Source organism: Podarcis raffonei, chromosome 10 (genome assembly GCF_027172205.1).
Source record: "Podarcis raffonei isolate rPodRaf1 chromosome 10, rPodRaf1.pri, whole genome shotgun sequence".
Classification (NCBI taxonomy): Eukaryota; Metazoa; Chordata; class Lepidosauria; order Squamata; family Lacertidae; genus Podarcis; species Podarcis raffonei.
This window is the reverse complement of record NC_070611.1, coordinates 20,129,354-20,155,056: the sequence shown is the minus strand read 5'-3', so window position 1 is coordinate 20,155,056 and position 25,703 is coordinate 20,129,354. Positions and strand designations below refer to the sequence as shown.

The 25,703-nt window shown below is 43.1% G+C and overlaps 1 protein-coding gene across 11 annotated transcripts in view; it reads right to left on the bottom strand.

The window, feature by feature from the left end:
• CADPS2 (calcium dependent secretion activator 2) overlaps nucleotides 1-25,703 on the bottom strand; it is a 360,741-nt gene that overhangs the window by 131,870 nt on the left and 203,168 nt on the right. For all 11 annotated transcript variants that reach the window (XM_053405611.1, XM_053405613.1, XM_053405612.1 and 8 more), the window contains exons 9-12: nucleotides 12,900-12,966; nucleotides 6,821-6,929; nucleotides 6,347-6,547; nucleotides 1,294-1,430 (exon numbers count right to left, since the gene is read on the bottom strand). In XM_053405611.1, coding sequence (XP_053261586.1) covers nucleotides 1,294-1,430; nucleotides 6,347-6,547; nucleotides 6,821-6,929; nucleotides 12,900-12,966 — 514 coding nt within the window. The remainder of the gene's footprint in view (nucleotides 1-1,293; nucleotides 1,431-6,346; nucleotides 6,548-6,820; nucleotides 6,930-12,899; nucleotides 12,967-25,703) is intronic.

The window sequence follows — 25,703 nt, the reverse complement described above, 5'->3', positions numbered from 1 at the left end:
CCAGTCGTGGCCAACTCTGGGGTTGTGGCGCTCATCTCGCTTTATTTGCCAAGGGAGCCGGCGTACAGCTTCCAGGTCATGTGGCCAGCATCACTAAGCCACTTCTGGCGAACCAGAGCACCGCACGGAAACACCGTTTACCTTCCTGCCAGAGTGGTACCTATTTATCTACTTGCACTTTGACGTGCTTTTGAACTGCTAGGTTGGCAGGAGCAGGGACCGCGCAACTGGAGCTCACCCCGTTGCGGGGATTCGAACTGGCAACCTTCTGATCAGCAAGTCCTAGGCTCTGTGGTTTAACCCACAGCGCCATCAGAAAACATGTTCATAATAGTGGCATGTTTGCCAGGGAGCCAGGATAGGCGATGACCAGCATGAGCTTGGGTTCTTTGGTGAAAAATTACATCTTGGAATCAAGAACTACCATAGATAATCAGAATAAAAAATCCCCACAGCAGAGTTTGCACTTCAGTTAATGAACTAGACCTCATATCGCATTAGTTTATGTGCAACTGAGAAGGCATTTTTCAAGTTACTCCTAACCTCCACTTTGCCCATAAGTGGGACCATTCTTGTTGTGTAAGCAAAGCAAGCCAATCAGCCAAGGCAAAGATGGATCAGTAGATAAGGAAGGATAGAACATGAATGTTGTTTAATTTTTCATGATTATGCATCCTTGTGATTGCGGCCTCCACTCCTCAAATACTCTATTCTTTCTTTTGAAAGTGGGAGAAAAAAAATGAAATTACAGAATACCCCTAGAGCGGTAAGTAATTTATCCAGGATTTAAGCCTACAAAGCTAACCTTGACTCAGCTGAATACAAGCACAATAAATCTATTTGCCTTTCTTCCCCTGTGGTTTTGATTCTATTCTTTGGATTTCTTTTTCCTTCCCAGCCCATGAAAGAGGAGAGAATTACAAGATAGATGACATAATGCTTGACATCTGGCGAGCTAGATTTGTACCTTAAAATGCCTGTACAGGTGTTAGCAAATCCTACCACAGAGGGTTCCATATTTATTAAAGCCTTCTGTTTTTATTCAGCCCTCCCTAGAGGAGCTGATAAACCACGGTTCAGAGTCAGTTTGAGTCTATTCTCTTCTCTATTGAGTGGCACAGCAGTAGTCTTCAAGTGTATAATTTTCAAATTTGAAGCCAATCGATTGAAATCCTTTATCCCAACCTCACGCACAGTTATTAAATGAGTCTGGAAGAAAAGACCACTTTGCAACAACTATTTCTCACTTTTTCTCTCTCTCCCCGCTTCTTTTATTCCAGCCTTTTTACTCACCAAACAAGAATAGGAATCATTCAATCGGTGATCCAAGGTCTTACTCTGAAGTACTCTAAAGAGTGCAGCATGGTCAAACTTGCAAGGATTAGCAGAAATAAACTCATCCATGCCATGTTTCTGAGCGCGATCTGCATCTGATCATAGGGAGGAGAATGAATGTATGGATGTAGATTATTCCGCTTTAAGACAGGCTTTAAATTTATTTCAATAACAGCCTCATTCAAGTTTCATCTGCTCTTTCATGCCTCGCCAAACCCCTCCTGGATAAATACCTCCTGGATAAATGCTTTAAACATAGCAATGGATAAACAGGCAGCAGGCAGCCCCCTTTTCGTATAGTACGAACATTACCCCTACATAGACTTGAGACAGACTTAACAATCCATTCTGATATTTTTTAGAAAGGATGTCTACTCTAACTGCTTCTAGAAAGCTTGCAAAATATTGGAACAACAGACTTTCTTTCTGGAGTGCCTGTTTTCACAAGGTAGTAAGTGCAACAGAGATCTTGTACATTAAAAAAACCACCCACTCTATAAAGTTTTGAGGAGGTCTCAGCTTATGGGCATTACAAAGATGCTCATCAAAGACCAAAGTAGCAAGCAAACATGGCTTCAAGGCCATTTCTCAAATGGCAAACTGGAGCAGAAATGAACACACAGGCTTGTACGAGGTCATTTCCAGCCTTTTCCTCTTTACATGCGGCTTTTAATGAAACAAATATAATGCAGTAATGGGAAAGAGTGCCTTCAACCTTCCAGGATTGAGTAACAAAATAGGGAGCAATTTTTGTGTGTGTAAATTATAGACAACGTACCATCTTAAATGGCATTTCAACCAGAGATCCGGACTTATTGTTGTTCACAGATTGCGTCTTTCAACGCCTTTGAACCCCGCGGGTTTGTCAAAAGACAAGCTCTGGTGATTGCATTCATTAATGGTATGTTTTGTCAAAATCCTGAATGCGAGTTGTCCACCAAGTATGGACGGAAAAAGCCTTACAGTGACCAAAAGGACTAGTTATGCATTAGCACATTAGCTCACTTGGATTCCATAGACAACATTGGGGGTGAATAGTTTGCTATCAACTCAAAAATTGACTTAACCCTTACAATAAGGTCTCCGCTCCCTCTTTGTTCGTTTAATTTCAAATATGGGTCTTTTTATGTTCGTTACTGGAAAAGATGCATCCTAAATGTACTTTTGAAAAAACTGCATAGTACAAACCTAAAATTTCTATAGAAAAGGAGACAAAAGTTTATTGATTAAACCCAATTATAGAGTTGGGTTCATAATAAAACTCCATATTGATCTGTGGGCATGATGCTAACATAATCAGTCACATTTAGAAATTTAGCCCCAGATCATATTGATCCATGTCAAGTCCAACTTTCAGCTGTATTTGCAGATGGAAGAATTATTTAATTCAAGCTGAAGGTTCTGCAGCATCACGTCCCGAAAAGATGCACAAACTAATTCATATCACTTGGCTCCGCATTGTCAAAGCAAGAGTCACATCCATGTGACAGATTTCACCAAGGTGGATATAGCAAATAAACAGTGTGACAGTACATTGACGATTTAAGGTACGAGATGATCATCTGCAGAAACAGTAGTATATTTTTCCAGCGTTTACGAAGCAACACCATGAATGATTAAACACCCTTTAAGCTGCAATCCTGTGCACAGTTAAATCCCATTGAAGTCATAACATGAAAGTACAGATAAGTGAAAGGTAGATTACACCCCAAAGGGATCACCACTAGTTCAAGGGCAAACAGAGTTCACTTTGTATATAAATTTACATGCCTTAACCAACAATAGATAATAAAAAACACAAAAACAAAATGGGAATTGGTCTTAAATTGCATGGCGTTTTATTTCCTGAAATCATATGGCACTAATGAAACATTTTGAACAGCTCATTACTAAAACCCTCCTCATTTTCAAACAATACTAAGAAGGATTTTTTTTTTACAATTCTTAGTATTGTTCATTGCATAAAATTAAGCAACTATTATCCGATGGCTCAGAAAATGATGGTTTTGTCTTTTGTTTCTCATGCATAAGAGCTCAAGACAGAAATTTCCAAAGCATCCGTAGCCTTGGTCTTTCAATACCATTCTTTTCATTATATAGTCTTTCAAAAACAGAAAAATGAAAATTAGTTTATGTATCTTTCTGGAAATGCATTGATGCAGCACAATGAAGGCATCAACTCCTTGTTAATATGGTCCCCTGCATATGTAATGCAGTTACATCAACCTAAATTGATTCCACGTTGTTGTGGCAGCCTATGACTAATACGATAAAATGAGGTTAAGCTGAATAAATATAGCAAGAATAAATATAATAGGAATCATTTCCTAAGGAGAAGAAAAAGCACCCAATCCACAGTCAGGGGTCGCAATAGGCATTGTTCAACAAAAGCCATAACTTGCATGGTGTCTATATGTTTTTATGATAGATAGCAGACTATTTTTTTAATAACCCACTTTTTATTTCTCTCAGTGGTCTTGGTGATGGAAATGGAGCAGACGATTACCAACCAAAACAATCCCATCAGCTGCTGACACTCTTAACAATGGAAAACCAGCAAGAGTGAGAGGGGCTGTCTGCTTGGCTCTACCACAGGCAAACTTGGCCCTCCAGATGTTTTGAGACTACAGTTCCTATCACCCCTGACCACTGGTCCTGTTAGCTAGGAATGATGGGAGTTGTAGTCCCAAAACACCTGGAGGGCCGAGTTTGCCTATGCCTGCTCTACCATCTCTTGTGATTAACCATAAAGTAGCAGCTTGGACTGAAAGATGAGTAAGCGTAGGAGGTAACTTTATGAGATATCAACCACTGACAGGGATCCTGGAGGTCAATAACTGCTAAGTGATACCTTTGGTTCTTGCAATACCAGGCGTTTGGCTACTGTACTGCACTCCCGGGTGTGAATGACTCTTCCCATAATTTTATCCCAGAAGACCACAGCCAGGATCAAAACCCTTTTATGCTAAACCTGCAGAATCTTAGCAATGTCACTATACAGAGCCCCTTTGGTCCTGATCTCTATGGCTCCCTACATAAGGGAATGAAAGCAGAAGGGGATATTTGTCAAGGACTGCCAGGCATCAGAGAATCCGATCCCTCCACGGTAGGTTGCCAGGAATAGACAGACAAGGAAGCTCCTACCAATGTCTTTCATTCAATATTCACACAGAGAGGCTTAGAAATGCAGCCGCTTGGAGTAATGGTGTTGCCACCCCCTTCTCTCCTCAATCATCAACAGCACCACCCACCTTACGGTGGCTGCTGAGGGCCATTTGCCTACAAGCCCTTACTTTCAATGCTTGCCGGGTTCTGGGAGAAGGGGGTCTGGAATGCTTTCTAGTGATAACGTGTTGGCCAGCTGCTCTGGCTCTGCCTCCTCCTCCTTCCCCACTATTTCCCAACTTTGCTCTTCATCTACCTCTGAGCCGTGACCTCCTCAAGCCACTGTTGTAAATCTATACTGTCTTCCTCTTCTCTGGAAAGTTCAGGAGGGGAAGACGGTCTCCACTATTCCTCTTCTCCCCAGTCCCTGACACGGACACGACAAGGGTCCCATCACAAACATATCTCCTGTCTTTTCCACTGGCTGTATCGTTAAGGATGTGGGTTAATGGAGAAAGAGGCCTATTGTCATGGTTCTGGTTCACGGGTGGTCGAAGTCCTGGCTGGGGATGTCGGGACTGGGGGCAAGATGGCGGGGTGGGAGCAGGAACGGGAGTCCAGAAGCCAGGAGTCAGGAAGCACAGAGTCCGAGGGTCAGAGTGCTGGGAGTCATGAAGCCAAGGGTCTGAGGATCAAGAAGGAAGGACTCACGAAGTCAAAAGTCCAAGGAGCAAAGGAACCAAACGCAGCAAGACAGGAAACGTGTTGCTGTGGCAAAGAGCCGAAGGGAAATGCTGACCTTATATTCCTTCCCAGCTCTTGCCACCAGGTGCTGTGAGTTACCAATCGGCCTCACCTGTGTATCCGTGCCTTGTCTCTCCAGAACAAACTTAGGAAGGCCCCAGCCCTGCAAAGACCTACTAGTCACAGGGCCTGGCTCCTGCACACACTCCTGACACCTATCTTCCAATCCCAGGGAGAATTGCTTTTCCATTTCAAATTTATTGTCACCATTACAATCCCCAAAAGAAAGGAGGTCATCTCAGACGGACACTAGGACAAGGGAGCTGTTGTGGATGGAATGGCAGCTTTTGCTTTCCTCTCTGGTTCTCTCCCTGGCAAAAGGGTTATCTGCAATCATAGAACTGTAGAGTTGGAAGGGGAACCAAGGATCCTCTAGTCCAACCCTCTGCAATCTCAACTAAAGCATCCATGACAAGTGGCCATCCAACTTCTGCTTAAAAACCTCCAAGGAAGGACAGCCCATCAACTTCCGAGGGAGCCTGGTTCCCCTGTTGAACAGCTCTTACTATCAGAAAGTTCTTCCTGATGTTAAATCAGAATTTCCTTCCTTGCAACTTGAATCCATTGGTTCGGGTCCTAGCCTCCAGAGCAGGAGAAAACAGGCTCCACATGACAGCCCTTTAGATGTCATTATCTTCTCTCAGTCGCCTCTTTACCAGGCTAAACATACTCCATTCCCTCAACCACTCCTCATAAGGCTTAGTTTCCAGACCCTCAATCACCCTCAGATGCAGTTCTGGCTGGGATCTTTTTGCCATCGCTTTAGCCGCTGCCTTTGTGCAGATGTTGCACAGCTGCTGAGCGATGCAAAGTCCCAGATCAAAAATATGCATTACAACACAGAACCACTGGAGAGAAAAACCAACCACAACCCTCACCACAGCACTTTTTTATTTATTTAAGGAAATACTGTTTCCATGGAAATCTGCATTTGAGCTCTAAAAGTATCAGCTGTACATTTTCAAAGGTAGCGCAACCGTGGTAATGAGCTGCAATCAGGCATTTCATGACACAAGCTGTCGGGAAAAATCAAGTTCCAATACTGATTAATGACAGTAATGAAGTCCTAAAAGTAAAAACAACAAAAATAAAACAAACTTACTCTGCAACACATCTGCCTGCATGTTGCTTCCTTTTGGGTTCATCTTCTGGGCTTGGCTTGCAGGAATGGGCTTATAGGACTGACCTGTTGCTCTATACATTGCCTGAACCCAGAGGATTCTATCTTGCTCGTCGTCACTGGCAAATATCACCGTGTCGCCTTCTTTGACTGCATTAAAGAACATCTGACCACCCTGGAGACCTGCAAAATCAATCAGTCATAGTCTCTGATTCCAATATGACTTTCATTCCAATATGATCAAGGTTGGAACATAAAAAGGAACCAGGCCACAGAATGCCACAAATATTTGCTACTTAGGGGCTTTACAGAAAGCTTCTCCTGCCTGCCCCTCTTTCTGCGACCCTTAGCTAGTTTTACTTTGCAATTGAAGAATTTTTGTTTTTGTTTAGCTACATGAGATCATTTGCAAGAACAGTTGAATAAATAACGAATAAGCATCACACAGCAAAATACCTGCATGAGGCGCTGTATAGTCCACAGTGTATCCTTCGAGCTGCATTAACTCCTGGGGCTCAGATTTCTTCTCTCTGTAGCTGCACATTGCAAATGTGTACTGGCTAACCTGAGTTTAAAAAGAAGTTGGATTGGATACAGTTCATTACGCCGTATTGTACTGCAACTTGCAGAAGACTGGTAAGATACAGCAAACAACTCCTTGGTGTGTTGCAGATAAGCTACCCACTGCTTATCTAGTTACAAATCACTTTTCACATAGCTGAGAAGGAATAGACTCTTCCAATTGTAGAGTTGGAAGGGACCCCAAGAGTCTTTCAGTCCAACCCCCTGCAATGAAGGCATCTCAACCAAAGCCTCCATGACAGATGGCCATCCAACCTCTGCTTAAAAACCTCCAAGGAAGGAGAGTCCACCACCTCTCGTGGGAGTCTGTTCCACTGTCAAACGGATGTCAGAAAGGCTCCCCCCCCCCAACATTTAGTTGGAATCTCCCTTCTTGCAACTTGAATCCATTGGCTTGGGTCCTAGCCCCCGGAGCAGAAGAAAACAAGCTTTCTCCATCCTTCTTGTGACAGCCCTTGAAATATTTGAAGATGGCTATCATGAAGATGTCCTATTACTTTCACACGGACAGCCTGAAATGGACTCAACGCATCAGAGCAAAGCTACGTTTAGTCTTTCAATGACAAATACATTTTGGCACTGCGGATAATAGATCATGCTATCAATCTCTTTGTAATATTAAGACTGTAGTGATATCAAATCCTTAATTGATTTCATTTTATAAATAAAAAGGATTAATTTTGAATGAGCCGAAGTAATATTGAAAGAAATACCCATTTTTTTAAATGACAAAAATTGGGCCACTCTGATCTGTGAGATGGTCACCTGTGTTGTCCTTCTCTTTCTGCTAACATGTGCCGTATTAACTGTTTCTTGTCTTTGGGGAGGTGGACTCCTCATTTTATCTGGTCTGGTGGGGTGAACTGAGAGAGGATATTTATTTGCCAGGCATGGCAAGCAAAGGGGACGCGGCTGGCACTGTGGGTTAAACCACAGAGCCTAGGACTTCCCGATCAGAAGGTTGGCAGTTCGAATCCCCGCGACAGGGTGAGCTCCTGCTGCTCGGTCCCTGCTCCTGCCAACTTAGCAGTTCAAAAGCATGAAGTGCGAGTAGATAAATAGGTACCACTCCGGCGGGAAGGTAAACAGCGTTTCCGTGTGCTGCTCTGGTTTGCCAGAAGTGGCTTAGTCATGCTGACCACATGACCGGAATTTGTACGCTGGCTCCCTCAGCCAATAAAGCGAGATGAGCGCCGCAACCCCAGAGTCAGTCACGACTGGACCTAATGGTCAGGGGTCCCTTTACCTTTATGGCAAGCAATTATCACCATTAGCTATGAGGGGGTGGGCTGAGGCTGAGAGAAAAAGGGTGTTCCTCTGTGAAAAGCTAAGAAAAATAAGTGTGGAAAGAACTACAACTACCACCACCTACAGAACATCAACTTTGGAAAACGATCATGTCACAGGAGTGTGCTGGTCAGTAATCACACAGCTCAAAGTTGGAGTTAACTCTTCATTAGCAAAAATGCGATCTCTACAGACTTGGCTGAGTGTCAGCAACTCAATCCTGGTGGTATTACTTTGTGAAAATCAGTTGCTAAGACTGAAAGTCCCCACCTCCTCACAGAAGTCTAAGTCTTCTCCTCTCCAGGGCTTTTCCTGGAGACAGTGCCTTCATGCATCCAACCTCTCCTTCGCCCTTTTCACCCCTCTTCTGGTTCTGGGAGAGGAGAGCTTGTCTCAGCAAGAGGGGAAAACAGCTATGACTCTCCACCAGCCTGACTCATCTCTTGACCTCACACACCTGATTCAGCTTCTCCCTCTGATTCTTGACTTCTCTCAGACTCTCCCACGTCTTCCCTGCGTGGTTCCTCAGCTGGTTCCTCCCACCATTCCTCTGCGTCCAACCAGTCCATGACAAATGTGGAGTTGCAGCTGAGATCACCATTCCATGTACCCCCACCCTAAACCCTTTCTAGATTGTGCTGCTTTCCACTACGTATGAAGCTGCCAAGCAGGAGAGAAGTCCCTTAGGCGGGCATGCCAGGAGTTGAACCTGGAACCTTATCCTTACAAAGCATGTGCTTCATTACAGATATGCCAGGGCAAAACATGCCTCCTGAACATACAGACTGACTTTGTGCATTTTCCCAGCCATCAGGAAATGCAACTAGGAAATTATGGGGCCTCCAGTCTTGTGTATTTGCTGAGAAAACCAGCAGTTGCATCATCTGCCGGGTAGAAGACGTAAAATGGAAAGTGATTCTCATTATCAGGCAAGAGGTTGCTGAGCTAATTCAACAGTCTGGTGCTACCTGATGCATGTTGCTAGTTCCCTTAATGGTGTTATTCACTATGCAGCCCAACAGTTCATCAACCTCTTGATAAATGCTGCTGCACGGAGGTGAAATAAAAAATGTTCCGATTTTGTACAACTCCTGAAGTGTCAACAGTGCAAGAGATATGAAAGCAGAAACAAAATGCCCATCACTTTGTATTGTTTCCTGGAGTCCTTCTGCATCTGCCCTATTCATGCAGCAGAATAAAGTGGTGGAACAGACTTGCGCACTTCAGATCAGACTGCAGGTGGAGGAAAGCAGGATGAGCAGCTGAGTGTGCGAGGGGGCATGTGGCGATGCAAGGGCAGGTCTTTCATGGGGACAAGACGGTCCTTTCCGGAGACAACCTCAGAATCAGAAAGCAGAAGGAACACGGTTCAAAACAAAACCGAAAGCCAGATTATTGGTGTGTGGGGGTGTAGTTAATCAACTTCGGCCCCAAACTGCTTAAAGTATTTTGGAGGGAAGCATGGGTTGGCTGGCTAGCACCCTAAACAGGATCCTTCCTGCTAGGGGGGCTGGGGAAATATTGGAAGGTTTTGTTCCAGAACCCACTTGTAGCAACTCAAATTTGTGAGGGCGATGTGACATTGATGTCCCGTGCGGTCTGTCAAGAGGAGGCAGGGGCGGAGCTGAATGCTGCAGCTGTGCAGCTTCAACGGTGGGCAATTCCTTCTGACGCTATCACTGGTGGGAGAGGGCAGAAGGCCTTCTCAGTAGTGGAGCCCACCCTTTGGAACACCCTCCCAGCAGATGTCAAGGATATAAACAACTATCTGACTTTTAGAAGACATCTGAAGGCAGCCCTGTTTAGGGAAGTTTTTAATGTTTGATGTTTTATCATGTTTTTAATACTCTGTTGGGAGCTGCCCAGAGTGGCTGAGTAGGCCCAGCCAGGTGGGTGGGGTATAAATGATTTATTATTATTATTATTATTATTATTATTATTATTAATAATAATAATAATAATAATAATAATATTTCCTTCCGTGGCAGGAAGAGGAGCCGGCCACTGGAGCCATGCTGTGCTTTGCTCCACACTTTTCTTCAGTGCTTTTGGGATGTTGCGGGGCTTGGCCCCTACTTAGAAAACATTTGGGGGCTGGTGCCCCTGCTTGACAATGTAAAAAGAGAGAAAAAGTCCTTGCAAATTATTGTGGTTGTGTTAGGCATTCACAAGAAGTATCACATGTCATGCTGGGAGGGGGGAGGATAATATATTGATTTTAGCAATTAGTAAGTGGAAAGAGACTCATGATCGCATCTTATCTGAGGCAAAGACCAGTATGAGATACTGATTTAGAATGTCCGCTGATGAATAACTTGGGATAAGCTAAACTAAGCATGCATAAATGCTACAGTCCTTAGGCATAATTCTATTGATCTGTGTCTGTCAGAAACTGCAGGGCAGCACACATAACTGAGATAACCAAGTGAATATTCGTGGGCAAGGGAGACTTCAGGCGTCCCAATGGCCAAAATGACAGCAAATGAATTCAAATAACAGCTTTCTTGAACGCCGTGGATCAAAATTTGAGCAGGCATGACAAAAGAAACCACCCGCACAATATTGAAATGCACCAGCCCCAACAGAAGTTGTGAAGCAATCGCTAAGCATATCAATGAAGGATCAATAATATCACAATGCTCATCCCTCGCCACTGTGTGCTTTACCTATACTGTCAACAGAGCTGCAAGTGGCCTGTATAAGCTTATATCAATGAACAGAGCCCTACAGTCTGCTGCAGTAATTGAACAGCAGTGTCTTTAGACAACCAAGCATTGCATCTTCCTGCAAAGTTTTTCTCATGTACTGAAAACCAAGCCACACTCATAATGGCTCAATATGGAGGTTACTGCCTGTAAATCTTCCGACACGTGCATACTGCTCTTTTTTTAATCCTTCCCCACACAAACCTGAGGCTGAGAACAAGCAGAGAGAATGTTCTGCCTCATGTCAAAGAGCAGGGGCAAAAAACTACCCTTCCCTTCCTCTAACCCCAAAGTTATTGTGGGCACTGGGCAAGGGACTCTGAAAAAGCCCTGCTCTGTACCCTGAGAGCTCTGGAGAAGCCCTGTTGGACTCTGGAGGAGGAGGAGGAGATGAAGAAGAAGAAGAAGAAGAAGAAGAAGAAGAAGAAGAAGAAGAAGAAGAAGAAGAGGAGGAGGAGGAGGAGGAGTAGTAGTTTGGATTTGATATCCTGCTTTATCACTACCCGAAGGAGTCTCAAAGCAGCTAACATTCTCCTTTCCCTTCCTCCCCCACAACAAACACTCTGTGAGGTGAGTGGGGCTGAGAGACTTCAGAGAAGTCTGACTAGCCCAAGGTCACCCAGTAACTGCATGTGGAGGAGTGGGGAAGCGAACCCTGTTCACCAGATTACGAGTCTACTGCTCTTAACCACTACACCACACTGGCTTGTGGTCCTCCAGATATTGTTGGACTCCCAATCTCACCATCCCTGACCATTCAGCTGTGCTGGGGCAGGTGGGGGTTAAGAGTTTGAGCACATCCGGAGCAACACAGGTTCCTCACACCTGCACTAGGGCTTCCTTTCTTGACATAGTCCATAAACCCAAAGGGCAAGGGGACCTAGGGGACCCCAGAGCTGTGCCCTCAGAGCTCCAGTATACAATGGCCAGGCCCATTGGCCTGTAGGGTAGAGATATTCTGGAGGAGCCCTGGTGCCACAACCATGAGATCTGGCAATGTGGCTGTAGCCACCTCAGAGCTTTTATCTACCAGCTTGTGAAGGAGAACCAGCACCCCACCTCTAGCAGGCTATATTAGGGTCCTGCCCACCCCTTCCTTTGCCTTTTCCCACGCAAGTCACTCTGATTGTTCTTCTCGGGCCTCACTTATGAAATGTTGGAGCTGGTTTAACTGTATGACCTTTAAGTCCCTACAACAAAACCCTGGAAATTCGAGGCGGAACGTGGATTGTTGGTGCCTATTCCAGCCTGTGTGCCCAAAATTAATGTATGGGACTCCTCATGCAGAATGCCAGCTGAGCAACCTGTACACTTCTCTGAGAACTATTTGCATTCTAGCTGTTTTTGTGTGTAATGAGTCACTGAATGCATTACCTAAACTGGTTCACATGGCCAATAGTTTGAAAACTCCTGCAATGGCCCACAGAAGATGACCCTGGCTGGGCCTATTGGAGACTTTATTGGGTTCTGCTCTCACTGTACCATGTGCCTATAACTAATTGTGGAATTGCTCTCTTAGGACTGACTTGGGAAGATGTGGTAGGCAGGCTCTAATAGGAATCCATGATCCAAACCACAAATGCTTCAGGGTAGCAAATGTGGTGCCCTCCAGGTGTTTTGGACTACATCTCCCATCAGCCCTTGTCGGAACAGCCAATGGAGAGGGATTATGGGATCTGTAGTCCCAGACATCTGAAGGGCTTGATGTTGTATACTCCTTGCATACATGATCCCGGGGCCACTTGAAAAAGTGATGTAAATGCCAAAGGTTTTGGTGAAACCCGGTTTTAAGAAATCAGAAGCAGTTCTATGGGCTTTCACATTTCTCAACTGCAAAACTAAAAACAAACACACATGCAGCTTCAACACTGGAGCTGTTACATACAGTGAAGTTTTATTGCTCCACCAATGTTCTTGGCAATACTACTATCCATATTGAACAGGTAACAAACATTACAAACCTGTACAAGAACGAAGTAGCGCTTTTTCCACCTTTTCCAAACCTTCTGCCCAAGTGCATACAAATACCTGCCAAGCAAAAAAAATAATCATAATTTAAAATGTTACACTAAAATGACTCTCAATGGCATATTAACAACACTATTTGAGCTCCTTTTGACTTAAGCACTTGATTTTTGTTTTACCCTCTATCCACCTGCCCTTAAAATTCCTGTATAATTTTCTGCGTGATATGCTTACAATTTTATTTTCAACGCAAGTATGATACAGATATTATATTACTCATCTTTTCAACAATCTTGTAAAGCAAGTCAGTATTCTCTTCCATGGTTGAGATTTGCTGAACATTACCTTGTTAAGTTTATTGGTGAGGCAAATTTTAAACTGGTGAGTTCTTGGCTCACCACTGTGACTTCAGTGTGGTTGGCCTTCGGGATGTTGGTTAAAATCCTACTATGTGAAGCAGACCTCCGCGTGCCAAACTACAGTGGTACCTTGGGTTAAGAACTTAATTCCTTCTGGAGGTCCGTTCTTAACCTGAAACTGTTCTTAACCTGAGGCACCACTTTAGCTAATGGGGCCTCCTGCTGCTGCCACACTGCCGTTGTGCGATTTCTGTTCTCATCCTGAAGCAAAGTTCTTAACCCGAGGTACTATTTCTGGGTTAGTGGAGTCTGTAACCTGAAGCATCTGTAACGCGAGGTACCACTGTACAGGCTGTTTGTCTGCATTGCTAACTCTAGTTTTTCTGCAGTTCATCTGCTGTTTATTATAACAGTAGGTTTCTATTCTCCATCAAAATTTTACTCATGATGGTGCCTCTTCTAAACACTAGAAGAACACTCAATGTATTTGTAACATTTTGTATGTCAAGATGTAGTTAATTACAGAAGGGAAAACAGCAGTTTGATAAGAAAGTCTACGCTGATAAAATGCTTCAAAGACCAAAAAATAATAATTCCCTGGGGAGTACAGCAACATCTGGAGGCCACAGGTTAGCTGTGCCCCATCCCAGTCTTAAGAACCTTCCTGTAAATATTAAACGCAAAGCAACGCTGCTTGTTTTTGAAAAAGATCCTGTATTGTCATTCAAAGAGAAGCTTGTGTTGTGTTAAGCTTGACGTAAGATGTACACCAAGTTTTTCCATCTAAAGAGGCATGGAGAGAGGAGAGTATGGTCCAGGTGGATTCTCTACTTTCTTACACCCCTAAAAGGCTGCCACCTCTTTGCACTCAGACGCTTCGAAGAATAAATCACCTACAGAAATACAAATTGCGTGCCGTGATTCATTCTCTTCATTCACGCTTGCACAGAAGAAAGTGTGTCTGTGTGCAGGCCAATATTCCAAACACACACACTCAGGCTGCAGTGTTTACAATGGTATAATGACATGACCATTCCCGTATGCAAAGCAGACCCAATGCAAATAGGATTACTACTGAACTACCTTAATGTCTCAGCTGGGTCAGAAAGTCTCATACTCTTGCTACTCAAGATGAAAGGCAGGATTTTGCTGGCTTTCAAAAAAAGGAAGCGGCAAAGGAGCTATAGCCTGCCTGGAAGACCATTTGCTCTGAAAACCTGCCCTTTATTCCTTATATTAGCATTATTGAGATGTTTGTGGTGAAAGGAAAAGAACGCTGAGCAGAATGCAGAAGAGCTTTTTCCTCATCACAACTCAAAACACTTTCCTGGGCATATGCTAGGGAAGGGCTCTGGCAAAGGAGCAGGTGAAATCTGTGATGATCCACTGGGCAAGAGATATTGGTCACAATATTGAAATGGCTGCATGGGAGAAACTATGAATTGTAGATTTGAAATTCACAGCATGTTATACATTGAAAGAAAAATATATGAAAATGATATATAGATGATATATAGATGATATTTATCTCCTAGCAGACTTGCAAAAATGTGTAAATCAAAATCAAATCTGTGTTGGAAATGTAAAGAAAAAGAAGGCACTTTCTACCATATGTGGTGGTCCTGTAAGAGAACCAACACTTTCTGGGAAATGATTTGCAATGAATTGAAGAAAATGTTTAAAATAGCTTTTAGTAAAAAACCAAAGCGTTTCTTTTAGGGATAGTGAGCACAGAAATTCCAAAGGACCTTAGAAATTTGTTTATGTATGCTACAACCGCAGCCAGAATGGTATTTGCCCGGAGCAGGAAAAGGGATGCTGTTTCAACTCAGAAAGAGTGGCTGATGAAATCGATGGATTATGCTGAAATGGCAAAATTAACGGGTGTGGTAAGAAACCAATAAGGGGGGGGGATTATCAAGGAGTGGGGAACATTTGTGGAATATTTGAAAAATCATTTGTGCAATTAAGTACATTAGCAGGGCTAATTTAAATAAAGCAGTTAAAAGAATTATTAAGCTTAATTGTAGAATTATTTAAAAATGGAGTAAAGTGGAAAAGACAGTGTTAAAAATTTAAGTAAGAGAAGAGACCACAAAATGGGGGGGAAGGGAAGTCTGATATGTATTTGAATTGGGAGTATGTAATTGGAAGGTGTGTATTTGTAAACTGAAAATAAAATTTATTTTCAAAAAGAAAAGAATGTAAGTAAAGACTTTTGGACTGGATAAAAAAATCTATCTTAGTTCAGTATTCCATCTTCCCCCAGTGGTCAACCAAATGGTGTTAGGAAGCTCACAAGTGGGACATAACCACAACATTCCTCTCATACACATGATATGAGTCCTCTGAGGCACACCTTCTCAGATAGGAAGAAATATAACTTCCAGTGACAGCCTCGTCCTTCATTGATTTATCGAAGCCCATTCTAAAGCTAGTTGCCTGAGCTGGTGGCCATCACACCATCTCAAGGTAGCAAAGATGCATTGTGGGAAAAGGTTCCTCCTGTTACCTGTCTTGCATCTTCTGCCATTCAGCTTCACAAGGTGACTGTTCTGAAATATCCTGCCAACTAGACCAATTGAAATATCCCTGCAGAGCCGGCAGAGGGTTCACAGGAGTTCGGATATGGAGGAATTCCGAAGAAAGGTGCCCAGGCACCTTCTATCATATGTGGTGGACTTAGTAAGTAAGTAGTAGTTAGAGAACTAGAGGGCTTTATTCAGTCATCTGAGTGTAAGACAAAGAACCCATGTCTCCACGCAAGGGAGATGTTGCCTAAACTGAGTCCCTCCTCTTCCGTCCCCAACAACATCCTGAGAGCCTATGGGGAGTCCCAGGAGCCACACTTCTCTGCATTCTCTGCTCTTGAATGCGAAGTGATCAGTGAGTTCTTGGAGAAGGAGGCTCTCCCAAACACTCCAAGGAGGTCTCTGCTGGCTGCTCTCCCACTCCCGTCTCCTCCATTTTCAAAAAGGTTGAAAATGCTGTCACCTTTTCCTGCAGGGAAGGTATATATAGAGGAACACACCACCACATGCAATGTTATGCGCACTGCCCTGTATTTTAAAGCAAACAATACAAAATGGCTGCTCTTTACCCAGTGCATCTGTATACATGTAGAACGCCTTCCGTTTGTTGAATATGGAGATGTTGGGGGTTGTGTGGTGGTGGCAGTTGTTAGGGTATAATGGAGGGTGTGGGAACTAGCGAAGAAGCTAGATTTTGCAGCTTGCAACCCCCTCCACATGTTCTTTCAAGGCCTGCAACACCCCCTGTTGTCTACGATCCATTTAAGCTCATCAAACTTATAATAATAATAATAATAATAATAATAATAATAATAATAATTTATTATTTATACCCCGCCCATCTGGCTGGGCCTCCCCAGCCACTCTGGGCGGCTTCCATAAAAACCAAAAATACAGTAAAATATCACACGTTAAAAACTTCCCTGAACAGGGCTGCCTTAAGATGTCTTCTGAATGTCAGGTAGTTGTTTATCGCTTTGACATCTGCTGGAAGGGCGTTCCACAGGGCGGGCGCCACTACCGAGAAGGCCCTCTGCCTGGTTCCCTGTAGCTTTGCTTCTCGCAATGAGGGAACCGCCAGAAGGCCCTCGGCGCTGGACCTCAGCGTCCGGGCAGAATGATGGGGGTGGAGACGCTCCTTCAGGTATACTGGACCGAGGCCGTTTAGGGCTTTAAAGGTCAGCACCAACACTTTGAATTGTGCTCGGAAACGTACTGGGAGCCAATGTAGGTCTTTCAAGACCGGTGTTATATGGTCTCGGCGGCCGCCCCCAGTCACCAGTCTAGCTGCCGCATTCTGGATTAGTTTTAGTTTCCGAGTCACCTTCAAAGGTAGCCCCACGTAGAGTGCATTGCAGTAGTCCAAGCGGGAGATAACCAGAGCATGCACCACTCTCGCGAGACAGTCCGCAGGCAGATAGGGTCTCAGCCTACGTACCAGATGAAGCTGGTAAACAGCTGCCCTGGACACAGATTTGACCTGTGCCTCCATGGACAGCTGTGAGTCCAAAATGACTCCCAGGCTGCGCACCTGGTCCTTCAGGGGCACAATTACCCCATTCAGGACCAGGGAATCCTCCACACCTGCCCGCCTCCTGTCCCCCAAAAACAGTACTTCTGTCTTGTCAGGATTCAAACTTTGACTACAAGCTCCCCAAAATGTTTGCACGCATTTCTAAATGCACAAATCCTCCTGAAATTCACATTGATTTACGGTGTAATCACAAACATGCCTACTCTGAAGTAAGTCCCACTAAATTCAAGTATGTTATAAGATTGCAGGCTTGGTCAGTATGCTTCCCCAATTCTGGAATTCTTCACTAGGTCTCAGGAAAAGCCTTGCTTCTTCCCATGCTTCCTTATTGGTTACAACAATGCAAAGGGGGAAATTAAATAACCCCCTACTCACATTGCCCAGAACTGAAGTGGAAAGGCAAAAGCTCAAACAGTCAGGAAATGCCATGCTAAAATCAGAGGTTTATAAAGCAGGGTGAGGCTGTTTGCAAAAGGGCTTTCAAATAGCCCCGCACTGCTGTGGCTATGCACCTTGTTCCCAGGTGTATGGAGCCAAAGTGAGCAGGACTCAACCCCACCCTGCCTTCATCAGCTGATGAGGATTGAACCCCCAGAGGTGTCAGCTGATGGACAGGTACACAATGGACCAACGAGGACCCCCGATGCGCCAAGACTGGTTTGGCTATCAGAAGTTCCCCGTCAATCCTCTAGATCTTTGGGATGCATGATTTCCAACGCACCTCCTTTCTACTTCTACTGATATTGGAGCTCCGATATCAAAAAGGCAAGGACTGAGGAGGTTTCCATGGTTGGAGGGAAGAGCCTTTTGGGTATATAGGAAGCTGTAGTATACTGAGTCAGACCACTGGTCCACTGAGCTCAATAATGTCTACACTGGATGACAGCAGAGCTCCAGGTTTTCAGGAGTATTTTCCACACTATTTGTAGATGCTGGGCGTTGAATCTGGGATTTACTGTATATATGGAACAGTTGCTCTGTCACTGGGCTATGGTCTTATGGGGTTGGATCCTCCCCTCTGCCCTTGGGCAGGGAAATGCAAAACATATAGGACTGCAGCCTAATTTATGTCTAATTAATACATCACATAATGAGCTCTCTTCTCTGCTACTTTTTGAGTGTGCAAAGTCCCCCATTTAGCACCACTGACATTTCAAAGACATGAAATGTATTTTTCAAAATAACATTTCAAAATACATTTCAAAGACATGAAATGTATTTTTCAAAATAACAAACATTACAATGGGTCCTGGGTTGTTTCCCCCCGCCACATATTCCAAGTGACTATCCTTATACAATTGCCCCCTCGGATGCGCTGACTTCCACAACAAGAAAACAGTGCTTTGTGTTAAATGCAATAATCAAAATTGTTAATACAGCATGTGGAAAATATTCTTCCCCTGCCACCTGAAGTTAAGTTCTGAAAGGAACAACAACAAAATCAAAATACACAGCAATGGTAGTTTCTATTATCTGTCAGTATGTCAAATATGTACACAGAGAACAAAAGTTTATGCATTAAGACCAAGCTGGGAGTTTTCACAGTTCTACATGTTGATGACAATGTCCTCATTACCAATGGCTAGCAGAATGAATAATTTGTCTATGGAATACTGGAACAATTCATTCACGTGAGATGGCTGGCTTTATGACTTTTGGAGAGATTGTTTTCGCCTTGTTTGGTTGTGTGTGTTTTTTTTATTCTAAGGAATGGAACGATCCCATATGCATTCTGAATACAACTTCTCTGCTTTCTATAAGGTTTTATTTATCACAATAGGGGAAAATACAACAAGGGGAAGAAGGAGGGGAAAAAAATCAATACACATAGCTGTTTAGTCCGGCAAAGGGCTTTCTTAAAAAGAAACCTCAGTCAAGGTTGAAAGAGCAATTAATGCAGTCTCAAAATCTGGGCCATTCTGATAGAGTTCGGTTAACATGTGGCAGAAGTAATCATCCACTTGTGAAAATGATTTTCAGTTCATTCTCAAACACCTTTCAGACACTCATGATCCCATTTAACTGACAACAATACAGGCTATCTGTGGGCATCATTGCATTCAATGTGAGAACCAATAGGGACCAAATGCCCACAGGCACTTTCAGTCATCACGACATGTTCAGTGTTGTTGCCTAGCATAAAAGGAATCTTTCCTTGTACCACATTCCTTCTTTTATTTAACCCTACAAGATTAAGCCCCCCCTTTTTTTTGCCTTCCATTGAGGATGAGAGAGACAACAGACTCAAGGCGACAATATGGCCTGGGTCATCAGAAGCGTAGCAGCAAACATTTCCAGATTGATTTTAGTACTTTTCTGTGCTCTTGAGAAAGAGGACTAAATACATCTTCACAACAAATAGGTGGAAGGGGGGAAATGGGGGGAAGAATCAGCCCAAACAGCTGTTGCAATTATGTTTGCTAAGTACAAATATCTTGAGTGTCAAGAAAGCTAAACAATAATGGAGACCATTTCTATTTACTTCCAATGAACGAGATGCTTCTATCATGAATAGGAAAACTGGCATTTAAATCCCAGATATTTCTTTGATTTCCTCCCTCCCCCACTTTACTTCTACTCTTCTACTGTATATTTTGCCCATTAAATACAGGCATAATGAAGGAGGCTCAAGATATTGGCTGTTGCCACAAATGTAAAGCAACAGAGATTCATCACTTCCGTTTCTGAATAATACAGGCCAGGTGGAACTTCCAATTTTTCTGACTAAAGAAAAGTGAAGCACATCCCACATGTAAAGTGAAGCACATCCTACATCTCACTGATAAAGACGACTGAAACAAATATAAGCATTACGCTGCAAGTTAGGAAAGTTTGCCTGCCAAACACAGAGTGCTTACGCAACAAATATATCACCCTCAAACAGTAGGTAGGTAGGTTTTTATAACCTAAAAGCAGCAGGTATATATGTTGTCTGTAGGTTCTCTGCAACCTTACTAAAAGGCAGCCCTGTTTAGGGAAGTTTTTAATATTTAATGCTGTATTGTTTTTAACACTCGATTGGGAGCCGCCCAGAGTGGCTGGGGAAACTCAGCCAGATGGGCGGGGTATAAATAATATTTTTTTTAAAGGGGGTTTCTTTAAAAAAGAAAAGGTGAAGCTAGAAGGTCGTCGGTCCCCCATAAGCCAAGAAAAACTGCCCACCAGGCTTCCAAAATGTTTGCTAGACCACTGCCACAGTGGGAGTTACATCTTATTCTTTACTTACTGTAGCTGCATAGAGCATTGTACTCTACCTTGTTGAAATGAAGTAGGTCAAGACTTTTTCAGTGCCTGAAAACCACCTGGGAACCCCAGCTAAACGGCCTTGCATTTTATGATGGAATAAACGTGGGCCATAAATGAAAATAAATGAATCTATTAAATTATCTTTGCAGACCATTTTCTGTAAACTAGGGGATTCAATACCTTTAAGTTAATCCTAAAGAGAAAACAAAATCATATTATTTATGCCACATTTTACTTAGATAATTAGTGGTCACTTCTCTGAATGCATGCTTACAAAATCAGAAATTATGCAGGAACCCTATAATTTCTGACAAAAGTCCCAAAGCAGTCATAACCTGATCTTGATCCAAGCAGCTGTTCTATTAGAGCAATCCTATTCATGTCCTCCTCAAAAGTAAGTAAATTCAGTTCAATGGGACTTATTAAGCTCTCCAGATTTCCATATCAGCTAGTAATTTTTTTTAAAAGTCCTTATGAAAATTCAGTGGCATTTGACTGCAAATTTCTCCTTAAAAATATACCTTTTGTAGGCATATTTCTTCTAACATTTCTGGATCCTATTTTCACCAGCATATGTATTTTCGTAAGCACTGCTTGGGCTGGAGAACTGTGTTTCCAAATTTACCTTGTTTAGGGAAATTTTTAATGTTTGATGTTTTATCGTGTTTTTAATATTCTGTGGGGAGCTGCCCAGAGTGGCTGGGGAAACCCAGCCAAATGGGCAGGGTATAAATAATAAAATTTAATAATAATAATAATAATAATAATAATAATAATAATAATACAGTGGTACCTTGGGTTACGAACTTAATTCATTCCGGAGGTCCATTCTTAACCTGAAACTGTTCTTAACCTGCACGATTTCTGTTCTCAATCTGAGGTAAAGTTCTTAACCTGAGGTACTACTTCCGGGTTAATGGAGTTTGTAACCCGAAGTGTTTGTAACCTGAGGTACCACTGTAATAAATAAATGATGATGATGATGATGATGATGATGATGAACTGAAGTATACATGGCTATTTTTATTCATCTGGGTACATTTGAAATCTAGCCTTTCCTTCAAGGAACATGGAGCAGCAGTTCTTATCATAGTCACCACCATCATTTTAATTTATTACCAGTCTTTCACCCTAAGGTTCCAGAGTGGGTTACAACTATTTAAAATACAGCATTTTCATGGAATTATAGAATTGCAGAGTTGGCCATGTAGTCTAACCCCTTGCAATGCAGGAATTAAAAGCAGTTCTTAAAACTTACATGGTGTGCCCAAGAGTCCAAACATTGTCCTCACATCAGCTGAGAGAGTATGGCTGGTCCAGCCCAGCTCACTCCCTGAACTTCATGGTGACATCTCTGCACTCTTAGACCAAAATTACAACCACTACACTTTATTGGTTTTCAACCTGTTCCACGGCTACAGTCATGAAACAATTTAGCACATACCCCATAATTTATGAACCAAGCTATTTGCGGTATCTTGTAATTATTTTTGTAATCACTCATAATCACATTTCTTCTTCTTCTTCTCCTTCTTTTTAAACAAAAGCTGCCAAAGAAATTAATTTAACAAAAATATTTTAAAACACTGCCAGAGGTTTGGAACTCATCAAGGAAACAAGAAAGTTTCAAGTCAACACACTTATTAGTTGTTTAATAGCAAAGCTACACTGGAAGGTTAATGGAGGGCCTTGCAAATTAATTATCACACCCCAATGGAGGAGAAGCGACCTCAGCTTCATAGGTACACAGATCCAACACACGAGTAATCACATTGTATTTCCAAGAGTACAGGGCAAGCCTGAATGGCACCCACAGCTAATCTCATTCGACAGCAGCACATATTCATTAAAACCATAAATTCCACTTGAAAACAACCTGCCTGTCCCAAAACACGAACAAGAGGTTCTTAAGACAATATGAATGCCTTGATTTGCTCTGTTCCTCAGCCTGCTGCTGCCTCAAATCCCATCAGCTCCAGTCAGCAAGGACAATGATCAGGGATGAAACGAACTATAGTCCAAAATATCTGGCGAGCATCAGGTTGGGGAAGGAATTTATGCCGTAGGTAATGGGACACACGGGATGCAGGTGGTGCTGTGGGTTAAACCTCAGAGCCTAGGACTTGCTGATCAGAAGGTAGGCGGTTCAAATCCCCGTGACGGGGTGAGCTCCTGTTGCTGGGTCCCTGCTCCTGCCAACTCAGCAGTTCGAAAGCACGTCAAAGTGCAAGTAGATAAATAGGTACCACTCCAGCGGGAAGGTAAACGGTGTTTCCGTGCGCTGCTCTGGTTTGCTAGAAGTGGCTTAGTCATGCTGGCCACATGACCCGGAAGCTGTACACTGGCTCCCTCGGCCAATAAAGCAAGATGAGCGCCGCAATCCCAGAGTCGGCCACAACTGGACCTAATGGACAGGGCTTCCTTTACCTTTTAATGGGACACACACAGTGGCTTCCATTAACCTCGATTACAGGGTCTCGAGCTGTTTTTGGTCTACAATTCCCATCATCCTTAGCTAGCAGGACCAGTGGTGAGGGATGATAGGGAAAAGCACCTCAAGACCTAAGTTTAGGAAACCCTGCTAGATTAAGCAGTACGCAGTACACTGGGCTGCCACTGACATAAAAACACAGTAGAAAGGTGACTGATAAATTCAAAACCGTCTAAATCCATACAGAGGCAACCACAGAGTTGTACAGTAATCTTGTAATTGCACTTTGAGCACAGTTAGGAGGCACTTCAGTGGCTGCTTGCATTGGGTATAATCCAATTTAAGTCGATGAGGCTACACGAGTGTTAAGTGGGCTTTAGATGACCTTCTTAGAAACTCTCAGATGCTGTTTGTCAGACTACCGAGTCAACAAACATCAAGCCGGTGTTACATATTTATATATATATCTGTTTGTGTGTGTGCACACACATATGAGGTACACTCACATTCTGCATTCCACTGCACAATTCATCTAAAATAGCTACAAAACGGGATGATAAAAACGGATAGGGTTCCCTGTTTAGGGAAGATTTTAATGACTGATGTTTTAATGTGTTTCTAACCTTCTGTTGGAAGCCACCCAGAGTGGCTGGGGAAACCCAGCCAGATGGGCAATATAGAAATAATAATAATAATAATTAATAATAATAATAATAATAATAATAATAATAATAATAATAATTCACTCAAGCAAAACAGTTTAAGAGAAACTGCTCCTAACTTCTCATATGGATAAAATGTTTCGCAAACCTGAATGATCACTAGTGAGGCTTAAAAGACTTCTGAAATTGCCTATGAGTTCTACTGATCCTGAGCCAGAAAACAGATTCTATAATAATAATTTATATATATTTAAAATCTGGGATCCAATTCAAGGTAGCACTAAAGAAATCGCTCAGTATGTGCAAGCTTTCTGCTTGTCTATCAGAACCACATGACCTTTTCTCCCCCTGTCTTCTGTGGGCTCTCAGATCTGGGAGCATGTTTGCTGGCTTCTACCTGCCGAAAACATTGGTGGAATCCAGACCCTGCTCTGTACTGGAATTCAATAAATCCATTATTGCACATTGCACGGCTCATGCTGGGATTGCACAGAACCCAAGTATCCATATTGCTTGAGATAGAAATCTGAGCTTTTTCTTGTGTTCTTTTTTTGTGGGGGAGAAGCAACTATTGTAGAATGTGTAATACTTGGTTGCATCAAGTGTGAAAACATAGTGGAATGTTCCTGGTTTGTTCCTGGATCCTGCAAGCATGGTGGATCCTGGTAAGGCCACGATAGACTTTGCTGTAGCACTTTGAACTTACAAAACTGTACAAGCAAAATCCCAGCAGCAGCAGCAACAACAACAGTCACTAAAAGCTTTAAACCCTATTATTGAAAGAACTGCCCCCACTTCCAATTACCCGTGGGTGGTCTAAACACTCTCAGGCTGATTTAGAATGTCATTACATCGACTCCGAATCGTTTGGCATAGAGTATCCTGGGGCAATTTTTACATGGTGTTTAATATATAGGATAACACAATGATTGCTCCATGGGTTGGCTGCTCAGCTTTGGAGTGAATTTAGCAGCTTGTCGGTGGACTCCCTTGACCGGCTCATTGGCACATCACTATCGATTTCGCACTTCGTAAAATAGGCTCCAGGAATCTCTACATGAGGTTCTCCAGAGACCCTTCCCTCCCCCCCGAAACTGAGGACCTCAAGCTACACCCTTGATACAAGTGTACTGTCTTCCTGAAACCAAATTCCATGAGTGACACAGCCACCAAAGGTGTAGGACTGCATCCACAAAAGCATGAGTACCACACTGGTTGTGGCGTTCTGAAAACATTTGTGTCATTGCTAGTGGAAGAGTGCAGCCCTCTAACAGGCAGGTTCCAACAGAAGTTCACATGCTTGTGCCAGCAGAACACATGCTATACCAGCGACACTGACTCCCGGTGGAGTACAGGATCAGGTTTAAGGTACTGGTTTTAACCTTTAAAGCCCTATATGGCCTAGGACCCTCGTACCTACAGGACCACCTCTCCTGGTATGTCCCACAGAGGAACTTACAGTCTTCAAATAAAAACATCTTGGAGATCCCGGGCCACAGGGAGGTTATGCTGGCCTCAAGCAGAGCCAGGGCTTTTTCGGCCGTGGCCCCGATCTGGTGGAACGCTCTGTCACAAGAGACTAGGGCCTTGCAGGACTTGACATATTTTTGCAGGGCCTGCAAGATGGAGCTGTTCCACCAGGCCTTTGGCCAAGGCACAGTCTGACCCCCTCCTTCTGTAACCCTCATAGAACTCTAGCCCAATGGTTGCCATTAATTTGACTCTGAATTGATTTTAGAATGAATTGATTTCAGAATGCATTTCAATTAATTGATTGTGATTTTATGTAAACTGTGTTATTTTTACTGTCGTTAGCCGCTCTGAGCCCGGCTTTGGCTGGGGAGGACGGGATATAAATAAATAAATAAATAAATAAATAAATTATTATTATTATTATTATTATTATTATTATTTAGTTACACAGTGGTACCTTGGTTTACAAACAGTCCTATTTGCGAGCACCCTGCAAATGCCGCTGTGTGTGTGGGTGTGTGTGCATGAAATGTCCCCCCCCCACTTGAAGATAGACTAAAGCAG